A 14,002-nucleotide genomic window follows, 5' to 3' on the forward strand; every position below is an offset into this window, starting at 1 on the left:
ACTACGTGACACAGCAGCCATGCACATTCATGTCATGTTTGTGTTATCACGACACGAACCGCCGCACTGCGATCCCTGATCGTCTTTGAAAGACATTTATCGGCATATGCTGATCACATGCTTTTTATCGTCCGATACTATCGGGGGAAAGCTAATTGTTACTCAAATAGTTTTTGTCTCACTCCCATTTTTCCTGTTTGCATTTTGAAGCTCTATTTAGAACCCCCTTAAGATCCAACAGTGAAAAATGCAAATATTTGCAATTTTTCAACTGGTCTTAAATTTTGGTCAAGAGGGTATGTAAACGATACCCAACATTCGCAATAATGCGAAGAAACCAGTTGCTTTCACACGGAGTGTCACAAACAATGACTGGTGCTGAGGCAGAAAGTCAACAGAGGAACACAGAGAAAGACTGCCTGAGCAAAAATGGGGTATGCAGACCTATTTGGGAAGAGCAAAAGGAAAGGGAACAGATGTGGCCGTTGGGCTCAAACTGCTGAATCACCACGTCTTATCTCATTACTTCATCACTTCCTGAACCCGCAGCAGTGGAAGCTTTCTCTGGAGACGCACACACAACGACTGTCAGGATGAAAGGCAACTAGAGGCAGCAAGGAGAAAGGAAAAGGCAGAGTGGGCGTGACAAAAACAGCATCATGCCATAAAAAAAGGGGTTTTCCCAGACTTGCCTCCCCCCTGTTTTCTTCCTCTCTGTGTTAATCATCTCCTCTATGGCAAATTCACCTTGAACGTCCCTGGACGCTGTCTTTTATATCACCCATCAACCCAGCAGGCTCGGGGGAGTCAGGGGGTGTTACATAAGCGCTACGTCGATGCTACTGAGCTGTCGTTTGCTCTTTCGTCTTATTGCACTCTCTTTTCGTAGCGCATTCAGAGAAAGACATCGTAAACCACACAGTCGATATTCTGCAGCTTGCAAGATGAGACATCACAAGCTGAGGGACTCATTACATCTGCTTGCTGGCATTTGGGAAGAAATATAGGCGTCATTTGGAGTTTTGGACCCTTTGTTAACTGCAGAGGCAATTTCCCCTTAACAATTGACTTTGCACATGATCCACAGCAAATGTTTGGGCATCGTATAGGCTTGCAACAACTTTTAACAAAGATGTTAAGCAATAGCGGGGTCATTAACGGGTGTGATTTATTGTCAAAGGCACTTTGCTCACCTTGGCTAAAAGCTTTTCTCTCTCGTGGGGCCACACGTTGTTGAAATAATGTCAGAAGCAACAGTTACAACCCAAACTCTGCTGCTGGCTGTTTAAATCTCTTGGCTAACCTTTTCAGACTTCAAGGGGATTAAATGTAAGACACTTTGGGCATAAGCCAAGTGAATATAAAACTTGAGTTTTTAAATATAGCACCCAGGAGAAGGGGAAATTCAAAATAAGGTCATTTTACTCCTGCCAGACAACTGAATTCTAGTAATAGTAAAGGTAAAAGTAGTAAGGTAAAAGTATATGTGAGACAGAGTTTCCCATACTTTCATTTATTTGTGGTGGACTGCTACAATTAATTTTGGACCGGCACAGAAGGATTTAGCTTTTTTTTGGGGCTTTTGTTTTTCGATTTGGCACTATCAGCTCACCCTTCTCTTTGAATGGCTTTTCGATACAACTCCGTCCAGTAAATGGTATTGGAGCCTCACCTGTCACGATGAAAAAAACAAAAACAAATAACATCAAATAAATATTAATATTTGTCCAATGAACTGTATTATACATGTATTTTCTGTATAATTCCAATCGGTTTTTTTTTACATTTTCTTCAGTAAAAATCACTGAATTTGCAGATTTGCTGATCAAATAAAGGGAAGAAACCTAAGGTGAGGCCACCATATGAGTGGCTTCTCGGCTTAGTGCTCAAGCCCCGCCTACCGTACAAGTTCACACTGAGTTGGCTCAGTTTGTCAGCATGTCACCAATAAGATAATATTGCAGAACCATTTATTATACACCATGACTTTCTACAGCCTGTGTAATGTCTTATATGTAAGTGTGACAATAGAAATTTCCCACAGGAGGCTCTTGCAGTACCGCTGCATCTCAAGGGGTGGGTGGCGTGCGTGAGCTCCAAGGTGCATGTCACTGGTGTCCTTCCACAGAGGAAAAGCCAACGTTTTTTTTTTCTTACTGCTAGTACTAGCTAGCAGAAAATCAAATTAATTACATTCTTATGCTCTGCTGAATGAGTGAATGAATTTGACTGCCATGACAAACGATTACATACACAAACTCACTAAAAGGTGATCAGACTTTTACAACAAAGTATCAAAACTTTTCCGGGAGAAGGAAAGGCTACATGTACTTTGTATACAAATAAAAAGGTAAGAAGACAAATGTTTTTCAGTAAAAAAAAATAAATAAAAATTAAATGCGTCTAACACGTATGTGAAAACATGTTGAAAACCTGTTTTAACCAAAGTGAGCAACTTGTGTTAACATAAAACCTCACCAGCCATGAACCTCGCTGCAAGTCATTGCATAACAGGTAAGTTAACACCAAACAGTGAACTACCATTCTATGTGGGTAACAACGGCTAAGCACTAACTTTTATGTCCGCAAGGCATGCTGGGCACGCTAGCGGCAACTCCCCTGAAGGCTACAATGTAGTAGAGCTCCAACAATGGATCAATGATCAATTATCTAATTAATAACTTTTAGTATTCGATTAATCCATTTTTTTAATTTAAAAATGTAAATATCCTATGATTTCAGCCCCTCATTTTTCATTTCGCTCGTTATCCATGAAAGCAGACGTTGCGTTTTAGGCAAAACAAGATATTCACACACACACACACATCAGCTTTGGCTTTGGATGTGATGGACGTTTTTGCCTCGCTTCGGATATGGAGCAGACCAAACCACTAGCTGTTTGTGTTTGGTTCATCTAGGGCCTAAACCGATTACTCGATTAATCGAAACAACAACTTTCAGATTAACTGACCAAGAAAATAATCGTTAGTTGCAGCACTACAATGTAGTGAGAAATTACGTATACAATGACGTGCACCATATACTTAAAAAGCGTACAGCAAACAACATGAAATTTGTAACATGAAAAGATTAATGGAATTTTAATCGCCCGTGCATGTTATAAGGCGCACGCACGTCTGCCTCCGCAAAAACAAACCAATACCCGTAAGTCAATAACGTTTTGTTGTGTGGTTAAATAAGGTTACAAAAACATGCGATAATGTCACACATTTCTTATGACACAAACCAAAAAGCTCCATTTTACTTGTCCACAAACCCCCCCTGCAACCTGTCGCCACAGTAATAGCAGAATCGCGGGAAACTATGTGAGGATTTTTTCCTTTGATTCAGCCCATCAAAATGCAAACTTATCTGCTGGCATTTTCAAACAATTCTCTGAGCTCTTGAGCCCTGATTTACCTCTCAACATGCTTTCCATATAATCAGTGCTGTAGAGAGTGGAAGTGTCACATAATGATAAGATGAAGGCTTGCACGATATTAGCGTACAACAGTGGGGATGTAGTACTCCATACGCCCGATTAACTGTGAGGAAGACTAAAACACAACTTTCTCTTTGAACTCCACTGCAAACCTCAGCTTGAAAAATGTCAAGTCTGCTGCGCAGGCAATGTTAAAGTCGTCTACCGTGACAGACCTGATGTCATCCATCCATCCATCCATTTTCTATGCCGCTTATCCTCATTAGGGTCGCTGGTATGGTGCAGCCTATCCCAGCTGACTTTGGGCGAGAGGCGGGGTACACCCTGGACTGGTCGCCAGCCAATCGCAGGGCATGTATAGACAAACAACCATTCACACTCACATTCATACCTATGGACAATTTAGAGTCTCCAATTAACCTAACATGCATGTTTTTGGAATGTGGGAGGAAACCTGGAGAAAACCCACACATACACGGGGAGGACATGCAAACTCCACACAGAGATGCCCAAGCGGAGAGTCGAACCCAAAAATAAAAAGGCATTGTTTTTGGCAGATACACATAAGCAGATATACATAAGTGTATTTATGTTTATCTTTTTAAAAGTACCAGTTGGGGCACCATTTTTGCACCGGCACCGTTTGAAAAGTACCGAATAAAATAAAACGATACCAACCCTCCTCACTTGTTTGCTCTACTTTTGAGAGAACAGGTGGGAACACGGTCGCTTTTGAAGTTGCAGCTTCTCATGCCGTCATCAAGGAGAAACATCCTCGCTGGTGGACACGATACTGCCTCTGACCTGCTCCTAGCTACTGTAGATAAATCATCCTGTGCACATAACCACAACTTCAGAGGACAGCTTTGTAAACAAGCAGGCTTCGGTACACATCTACAAAACAAAGCTTTGAGCCCAGCCAACTATCCGTCAGTTAGCTACAGATTTGGGAGCCCTTTGATCATTTAATTTTTTTTCAGCAAATAGGCAAACGTAGCATGATGTTGCTGTTAAAACATGAGCGTAACGTTAGCACTGTAGCTCACATAGCTATGCTAGTGTCTCAAACGTCTCAACCTCCTGTGTTACGTTGTTGTATGGGCTGCCATATATCAATATGGTCTCTATTCCGTTGGACAAGTGCAGAGTTGCAGCGCATATGTACAAGTAAATAACGAAGCCTTGTTTTTTCATTGTGAAGGTCATAACCCAGAAACTATTTTTTTCCTTGCTCAGTTCACAATAACATTTAGTCTCTGGCCTATCTGCTGGAAGGAAAGTTATGTCTCTTAGCACCTGCAGACCAGGGAAGAGATGCCATTAATATTAGCAGTCTGAATTAAATATTATCTAAATGTAAATGCTGGCAGTGAAGCAATTTTACTCCATTAATATATTGTTATGCTGTTTCTAATTAAATTAGCCCTCCGGGCCTTTGTGTTTAGAACACTTTGCTTGAACTCACAAATGACATCAACAGCACAAACATGTCGGCCTATTAAAATATCAATTATAATTTTCAATTCAAATCATTACCTCATGTTTCTTTCCAATTAAATGTATGCTTGCAATCTGTTTGGCCATGCCTTCAAATGCTGCTTTTTATGGATGCAGGCTGTGGCGTCTTCTCACATTCAGTCGTCATCAACATCATGGGTGGTCGGCATCCAATCATATGCCACCAAAACACTCGCAGCAAGAGACGCAGGATTAACATACTGCAGAGCTGCCAGTCACAGTCGCATTCAGGCCAGCACTGTGTGTTGGAACCCCCGGAATATAACACGTACAGTCGTGCGTGCATAGATAATAGACATGGATAATGTTCATCATTGTGAAGGAAATATACAGTATCTATAATTGCTGTAATGGGTTTGCAACCATAATAATGTCTAACAGTGATACTTTGTGCCAAAAACTGGATTCCAAAACCACTGCCACGATTCAGCTAATTCATGTTTCTTTGAATTTTGTCTTGCCAGTAAAAAGAATGGATGGAGAATTCTTATTGAACGACACATCACATCGCTGGCTTCAACACTGAGCATTCAAGTTTTGACATCCAAGCATTTTTGCCCATACCCGAGGAACAAATTAGTGTTTTTGGCGAAGATCTGGCAAGCTGATGAAGGAATTTGTCAGTTTTTCGGATTTAAGAAATTTTTCGATCAGTATTACAGTCGTCCCTCGCTACATCGCGATTTTGCAAAAAATAATTAATTCATAAATGGTTGTAGTTTCGCGGCTGATTATGGTCTATTATTAGTAAAAATATATGCATATATAAGAAAATTGCACATATTCATGGCCTAAATTAAGCATTTAAGCATCAAGCATAAAAATGAACAAAAATACAAATATAAGACATTCAAAAGACGTGATATGAAGCGCAATACAGTATCTGTGACTTGTGTGCGTCTTTAAGACGTCAGCTGGCTAGAGTTGACTGTTAGTTGACTGTTAGCAATGTAGAGAGTGGCTGGCAGCAGCTCCTGTGTGAACGTATGTGTTCTTTGCTTGTTAATAAAGACATTGAAATACATATGAGTCTCCCCTTAACCATAAATAGCGCCATCAGAGTAGTATTCTACACTGGTCTCTAGGTGTCAGTAACGTTACACTGATGAGACAACAGCCACCACGAAGTACACTTGCAGTACTAACGTGAGAGTTTATCTTATCTTATTTATGTTGAGATGGTTATATAGCTGAATCACTAGTTTCCTCTTTTTAATTATAATACTACTCTTTGCATGTTTTCGGAGGCTGTGATCGAGGAGAATGCATCAATCAGCAATCAATCAGTGAGTTATACGACCAATACTGGGCACTAGTAGTGTAGTGGTTCACATAACTAAATTTCAAATGTGGAATCGATTCCTACTCAATGCACCAATCCTCAATATAGTCCACCTTTCACCTTAAGTCAGCTGGGATAGGCTCCAGTCCCAGCCATGACCCTGAAAAGGATAACCAGTAAAGAACATGGATGGATGGATTTGATCAGAAATTGGCAAACAATGGATGGTTGAGTTCTGTAATCTGGCCTGCCAGATGTTTCCAAATGTTTTTGTTTTTTTTAAACATTTAACATCAAAGCTGTAGCCGGTTATAGGATTTACAAATGCTGTTTTTAAATTAAAGTAAGTCTTGATCTTTTCAAATGATTCCAACGGTTTCTGAAGTGAGACAATCGCTTTCCAGTGATGTACGGGTCATTGGAGCCATCATAGGGACTTAAACTACATCACAGCTGCTCCAGGAAGACTTTGATAGAAAGCAGAGGGGGTGAAGGTCTGTGTACACAGCAGCATAAGGTTCTGCAAAAAAGTGACATTTTGTATTTTGATGGGTGTTTTTTACCATTTGTTTCTGTGTTTTGCTCTGTTGTTTGTTGCTTTTTTTGGCTGTATTTTTGCATGGCTGCAAAATATGTTGAGGAGGTCGTCTGGGATGTAAACAAGGAGCGACGTTCACACACTCCTCATATTCAATGTTTTATACTTCATAGCACAGATTAGAAATCCTACATCCTTTATTCATGTACATTCCGGGTATCCTATTCAGTAAAAACCTGTCAAATTCATTCTAAAATTTTAGCATGCGGTACTGTAATTCAAAACAACCTGCAGGTTTTTAAAGTACTCCTGAATAAAAGGTACCCAAAGCACATACAGCAGATACACTTTTACACTTAAAATAAGACAAATAATTGCAGGTGGACTGTTAGAATTACAGGGGTTAAATTATACAGCCTATGATAACACAGCAAAACATCTAACAATGTAGCAGAGATCGACAGCCATGTAGAGCTATGTAAAATCCACTTTCATATAAACGTATGCCCTTAAAATGGGATTTGCCAAGGCAGAAAGGAGTGAGTAGGATGACATAGAAGCACTATTACACAATTTAGTCGTCGAGGTTGATGTTTTATTCAGTGCTACATGGCCCCTCTATGACAGTGGGTGATGTATGGACTGTTAGCATAAGGATAATAACCTGTTAGCCAACTTGTGCTGTCCAGGGATGAAACACTTACTCACAGCTCTCTGACACATGCACACACACACAAGCAGGTGAGAGCACGATGAACATAAAAACTGGAACCCTTGAGAATAGAATGTCAGTTTGTGAGGCTTTTATTTTCTATTTTTGGTATCTGTTCTGGCTTTGTGCAAAATGGAGCGTTAACACAGCGAAACATGCGCGTTTGCACGCCACCGTCCCATCAGCTCCCTCCCCTCCCTTCCCCGAGGTGACTTACCACTCATGCTGAGGCTCATCAATGACCAGTAGGGTCTTAAACTTCTTGGAGAGAGATGGAGATGGAGCCGACTGCTCCACAAACCCTGCGGCAGATGCAGCAGTCTGCTTGACCGCGTTGGTGATGGAGCTGAAGGAGCTGAAGAAGCCAGAGGTACCACCAGAAGAGGAAGAGGACTGGGCCTGTGGAGGCTGCTGAGCCTGCTGGGACGGGCGCCGCTCTTGAGGTGCCGGTGAGCTGGCCGGGACCTGGGACGGGACTGGAGCTTTGGTGGGAGAGGAGGTGGGGGGTCCCTGCTGGGAAGGGGATGAGGCAGTCGGGGGAGGAGGTGCTGGTGGGTCCGGCCTCTGGAGGTCCGTCATGTAGCCATTGGGTAGGTTGGACATGAAGCTGCTGTCCGAGAGGCGGCGGCGGAGGAAGTTCATGACGGCGGTGCAGGGCTAGCTACCTGTCTGGGTTCCTCTTGGTTAGTTGTCGAATGAGGCAAAAGCACACACACACACGCACGGGCAGGGCAGGCGGAGACGGCTACGGCGAGGCAAGGTTAGAGGTTAGATGAATGACAGAGAGCATATCAGTCCCGGCGATGGAAGGATGGATGGATGAAGCGATGGACGCAGCCCTGTTCTCCAAAGTGTTCCTCCTGCTGAGCTTCTCACGATTTCATGTGTGTTTGTGTCTGAGAGAGAGAGCGAGAGAGATAGACGTGGCGTCGCCCCTTTGGGTGAGTGATGCTGCTCTTTCCCCCTTCAAACTCTGGATGCTGCTGCCGCCTCCTGACTTCCTGCAAGCCGAATGCTGCTGCACGCTCGGCTTATCTCACCCCCCCCCCCACTTTCTCCCTTGCGTTCACTCTCCCTCCTCCTCCTCCCTCTTGTCATCCTCCTCCTACATCATACACCACTCCATTGGGTGTGTGTGTGTGTGTGTCGTGCTGCAGCCTGGTAGCGCTTGTGTGCCGTGTGCAACCAGTGGAAGGGGTTTCCTGCGAGCGTGCATAAATTGGCGTACGGCAGATGGAAGCACCTTCCTCTCATTTCAGCATGAAGTAAATCCCCCATGCCTTGTGGTCAATATCTAATACCCTGTTTGCAGCACATACAGGAGTGACACGCACAAACAGCAATGGCAGCAAAGCTTATATAGCGTGATGCGTTTTTGCATCCTGCTTTGATTCATTTCGCTCCAAGGATTATGGTTTTCCAGAGTGGCTGCAGCACTAAAAACAACGATCAAAAGGATGCCAGATCTCCGCCTGGAAGCACACACAGCAGATATTTGTTGTGGCGTCTCTTTCTGTCTTAAACAAACACCTCTCCCTCTCTCTCACGCTCTCGCTCTCTGTCTGTCTGCTTTCATTACAGCATGAGGTGCACTAAGCTTGCCTATTTTTTTTTAAAGGTAAGATAATAGGACAAAAACGGAAGAGGATTTCAAAAGAGCTTAGAGATTTAAACTGAAGAACACTTAAGATGATCTGTATGAAGAGTGTTATCGTATCACGCTGTACCCGCCATCATTAACCTTTTGATACAGCTCACTTCTGTTGAGGATTTTAGAACAATCTGATCCAGAGCAGTAGACGTTGCTTTGTTGGGTTTTTTTGACGCACCAATGCAGGACTGTTTCATGTTTAGAATGATTCATAATCTAATTTGCATAATCGGCCATGACGCAAAACTTGGTTTGTGTACACATTGAAAAAAAACATTATCTCATGTTTTTCAGAACAAGAAGTTATTGACTGAGGTGCAATGGTTTCGTTTCTTGCAGTGGTGGAGATGCGTGCCTGCCCTTTATAACACGCATGCGCTATAAAAAAATAAAAATCATATTTCCTGGGCACCAAGTAAGTCAATCTCATGCGTGTTACATTGTTGTTATTTACAAAGAACTCATCAGCGGTCTTAATGCTGGCTGAGAAGTTTGCATTTGCATTATCGCTTTTACAACATTGGTTTTGTTGCTGCTGTGCTCTGCAATATTTTTGTTAATAAATGACCATATAGTCAGAGCAACCTTTCCACTTTCCCATGCGCTCCACATCATTATTAAGTTGTCCCATGTGAGGATTTGTAGGACACGTGTCTGAATCCCAGTATACAGAGGCGAAAAGCAGTGAGAGAGGAACAGTCTTTTAATGGCTTCTAGGTACAGCTCAGGAACGAAAAACTACGATGCCAAGGAAACAAAAGAGCATCGCGGAAAAATGGTAGCAAAAATAACTTCAACAAATACCAAGGCAGGTCAGGCGGAGCTACACACGTAAGCAGAGAAAACCAGGCAGGACTGGATGGCCGACGGCAGCAGGAACAGCACATGGCATGGAGGTTCAGCCAGGAGGAATCACCGAGTGCCATCCAGCCACCACAGGTGAGCATAAAAAGGGGTGAATGAAAATGAGGCACAGCTGTGCACGTCCTGTAGCTCCGCCCAACTAGTGAACCCCGGCATCTGCGTGGTAAACTCAAAAGCAGATAATAAAACAAAGGAAAGGAAATATGAAAACCAAGCTATAACATGACCCCAAAATATTGACCGGTGTCGACGCAGAGCGTGACAAGTCACTTTCCAATTAGTACCTGCTTAATGCCCCATTCTCTTTACAGTTTCGGTAAATCAACAGCCCTTATAATTACACCATTTATGGTACGTTTGAACTGTTCCATGCATGCAAATAAACACACTCAGTCTATCACACAAGCACATGATAACAAACACATAATGGGACTGTCTGTGTAGCTTGTAGTTACAACTCCATATAGGAGATAGCATTGTAACTCTGCTTCTTAACACACCTCATCTGCACTTACCACAGCTGACTTGGTCCGCATTATAACGCATCTGTTCATCAATATAGTGAGATAGTACATGTGCAATGAAGTGCACGTTATCTTTCAAATCAGCGCACTCTTACATACAGCTTAAGAAACATCAATCACCCATGCATATTATAAGGTTCCCGCCCATGCAACTACCGCTACACGAAATGAAGTCAATAACTCCATGTTCGTGCACATTTATTATGGCATAAACCAGAATGTCCCATTTTACCCGTCCACAGACAAACACTGGCCAACTATGCAAATTATTGTCATATATATACTCCCTCACCCACCCCAGCAACCCAACATCACATGTAGATTGCAGACCTGTGCAAACCACTGCAGATTTAATTATAGATTATATATCTATTGTTTCCTCTGTTGGATGAGATGAATCATTCCCTATAAGTAAAACACATTAAATGACGTGTTTTAAGTATAATTACAATCACAGCCCTATGAATAAAAACACCAATCAAAGCCCATTATTCCATCTGAAAGGTCTAGCTAATGATGACTGATGCCCTACTTTGTTGACAGCCTGCACAATCGTAAATCACTGTGGAGAACAGCAGAATTAATTAATACAAAGCTACAGATTTGACAGTGCCCTTATTTTCACTCTTCGTGCAGGTTTGCACATTTGAGGCGAGTCACGACGAGCCTAGGAGAGCGCCCCCCGGCTGGTGCTTAGTGAAGCGTGAGAGAGCGGGAGTGAGTCACCGAGCTGCCATGTGAACTGAAACGACATCCTGAGCTGCTCTTGGCCTACATCTTGCATGGCACACATAAACGCAGAGCACTGTTTTCCAAACTGAGACATTATATAATATGTATGTGCAGGACCACAGTTGGCCGTCACAGCAAAACACGGCCTGACTTTAGCATTGCGTGTTCACTAGAATGGTGCAGGGAGAGCTAATTTAACAGGTTTATTGCTGTGGTGGTACTATGATAATACTGAGCATTATTGTGTTTTGTAAAGACAGAATTTTGGATACAGGCCTTACTTTGGACTTCATTAGGCTGTATAAACAGAGGACATAACAGCACATCCCAAAATACACAACAGTAAAATGTTTTGGTCGTTAGGTGGGATCTGCAAATGCACGGTAAGACATGAAAGAGGATGATGCAAAAATTAAAGTAGATGCTTCCATCTTCCCAGAGGGTTGTGGAGCATCTGTGCAGCCGCAGAAATGTGTGTGTGTGTGTGTGTGTGGTTAATAGTGCCATGCCTGTTGATGTTCCATCACAAGGCACCAAGACAGCAATGGTAATCTCCATGGCAACGGCTGCACAATAGCTGCAAGGATTCTTGTAGTTACAAGCATGTACGTGGGTATTTTCTGCCATGTAAAATGAATCTCAAACTAATACTTAGGCAGCATTCACACGAGGAAATTTGTACTAAGCAACCACAACGCTCTGACAAAATAACAATGAACCCACTAATTGATTCCCAGCTGTCCATAAATGACATTTAGTCATCCTATTTCTTGTAAATTGGAAACCAAAAACACTAATCTGCAGTATGGCAACCACCAAAACAAAACATTCAGGTTAACAGGCTTCATTTGGGCTTTTCCGTGACCCTATGCAGGGTAAAAATGTTTGCTGCTGTTTTGGTACATCACTGAATAACAAAGCACTTGTACACAGTGATGGAGCTCATTATTAGTCATTAGTGTTCACTGACCTTATCAATATTCATTTGACTGGGAAGACTGGCGCTTACGAGAAGATGACGTCATCCTTGGTATACAGTGGACTGCAGATGTATGGTAAACTGTCATGAAGGAACAGTGAATATTTATTTATTTAAAAAAACAATCAGCACTGCAGTGGGACATGTTCAGTAGCATTTCACCCAGTAAGTATGGTGTCCTTTTCATTCACGTGTTACTAACAGGTTTTATATAAGCTTCCAGTTAAAACCTGCGGCCAAACACAAAAGTCAGAGAGACCTGACAGTGCTGCAAATGTTGCTTCACTGATAAGGTATTTTTCTCAAGCGTTGAGATTCAATCTGTTCATGGATCATCTTACATGATCATTCATTAGTAGTACCTATTCATTTTATACTGCAAATGTGTTTAATAAGTGAGGCATATTAAGTAGGGGTGCAACAATACAGTCTCATTATAGAACCTTTTGATACAGTGATCTCAATTTGATACCACTAGGAATCAAATGATACTGCAACCCAAATCTAGTGGCATACAAAATTGCTTTTTGCATCGTTATTATCCAAATTTCGGATAAAATAACTCAGCATCGGATAAGATGCATCGGGCTGATTAGGACGTATCACCGATTAATAACTTTTGTTGCCGTGCGGAGATTCTGTCGTTACATTCTTGTGTGCTGCACCCTGCCTGAGTAGCTAGCCCCTCGCCCTCACATGCGAACACACAGACCAGCGAGGTACAGCTCTGTCTGTCGCACTCACTCGGCTGCAGCAGAGAAGAAGACGAGACAAACGGCGAAAGAAACACCATGGTAAGTTGTGACTTACAGTATATTAAGAATATAACACTACTTAGTGCCACATGAGAAGAACATCCTTGCGAAACACTAACGCTGTAAGACCCATCAAGGAGAACATTCCTTTTTTTTCATGCAAGTTTTAGAGAGCGTATTACAGCGTTTTAACATTGTGTAAGTTGCAATAAACAAAGATAGATGCAATTGTTAATCTGCATGTCTACCATTATCTAAGACTATTATACAGTGGTTTAAAGTTGTGTAAATTATCTTTGTAAGATAAGCAAAGATAGGTGCAACTGAAAGATCCACATGTCCACCATTATCTAATATTATGCAGCATTTTAAAGTGAAATAACATCATAAAGTATATCATTATACTGTACAGGTATACAGTGGTGTGAAAAGGTGTTTGCTCCCTTCTTGATTACATATTTTTGCATGTTAGTCACACTTAAATGTTTCAGATCATCAAACAAATTTACCGTATTTCCAGTTTATAAACCGCTACTTTTTTCTTAAACTTTGAACCCTGCGGCTTATACGGCGCTGCGGCTAATAAATTGCGGCTAAGTTCTAATCTCGTGACAAGTCCTTTACTTCAGAACTACTACTAATCGTTTAAATACTGTGCCGTTCCCGAGTCAGCAAGGAAACAGCGTCTGACAGGAGCCAAACACAAGCTATCAGTGCACTGACGACTTGTCAATCTTCTGGAAATCGCAGGAGGTCATTACACAGTATAACAGTCTGACTCACTATGTCGTCTTACAAAGAACGCTAAATTCATTAAACAGCAACTCCACACTCAAATAGCATACCTAAGAAATATACAAACATGTCACAGTACGAGTTTAAAATGGAAAAAAAAAAAAAACAGTTTTAAGGTTTTCCCATACTGCATTGCATTTGAGCAAAGCATTTCATTGGAGGACAAGAGGCATAGAAAATGGATGGATGGATGTAGGGATGGATGAATTT

At 42.0% G+C, this 14,002-nt stretch overlaps 1 protein-coding gene across 2 annotated transcripts in view; it reads right to left on the reverse strand.

Moving 5' to 3' along the window:
- Positions 1-8,517, reverse strand: part of syn2b (synapsin IIb) — a 74,058-nt gene extending 65,541 nt beyond the window's left edge. The window contains exon 1 of one of the 2 annotated variants that reach the window (XM_054783746.1): positions 7,710-8,517. In XM_054783746.1, the coding sequence (XP_054639721.1) occupies positions 7,710-8,134 (425 nt within the window). In that variant the 5' untranslated portion in view covers positions 8,135-8,517. The remainder of the gene's footprint in view (positions 1-7,709) is intronic. The other variant, XM_054783745.1, reaches the window with a different exon arrangement.
- Positions 8,518-14,002: the final 5,485 nt, after the last annotated feature.

Source organism: Dunckerocampus dactyliophorus, chromosome 8 (genome assembly GCF_027744805.1).
Source record: "Dunckerocampus dactyliophorus isolate RoL2022-P2 chromosome 8, RoL_Ddac_1.1, whole genome shotgun sequence".
Classification (NCBI taxonomy): Eukaryota; Metazoa; Chordata; class Actinopteri; order Syngnathiformes; family Syngnathidae; genus Dunckerocampus; species Dunckerocampus dactyliophorus.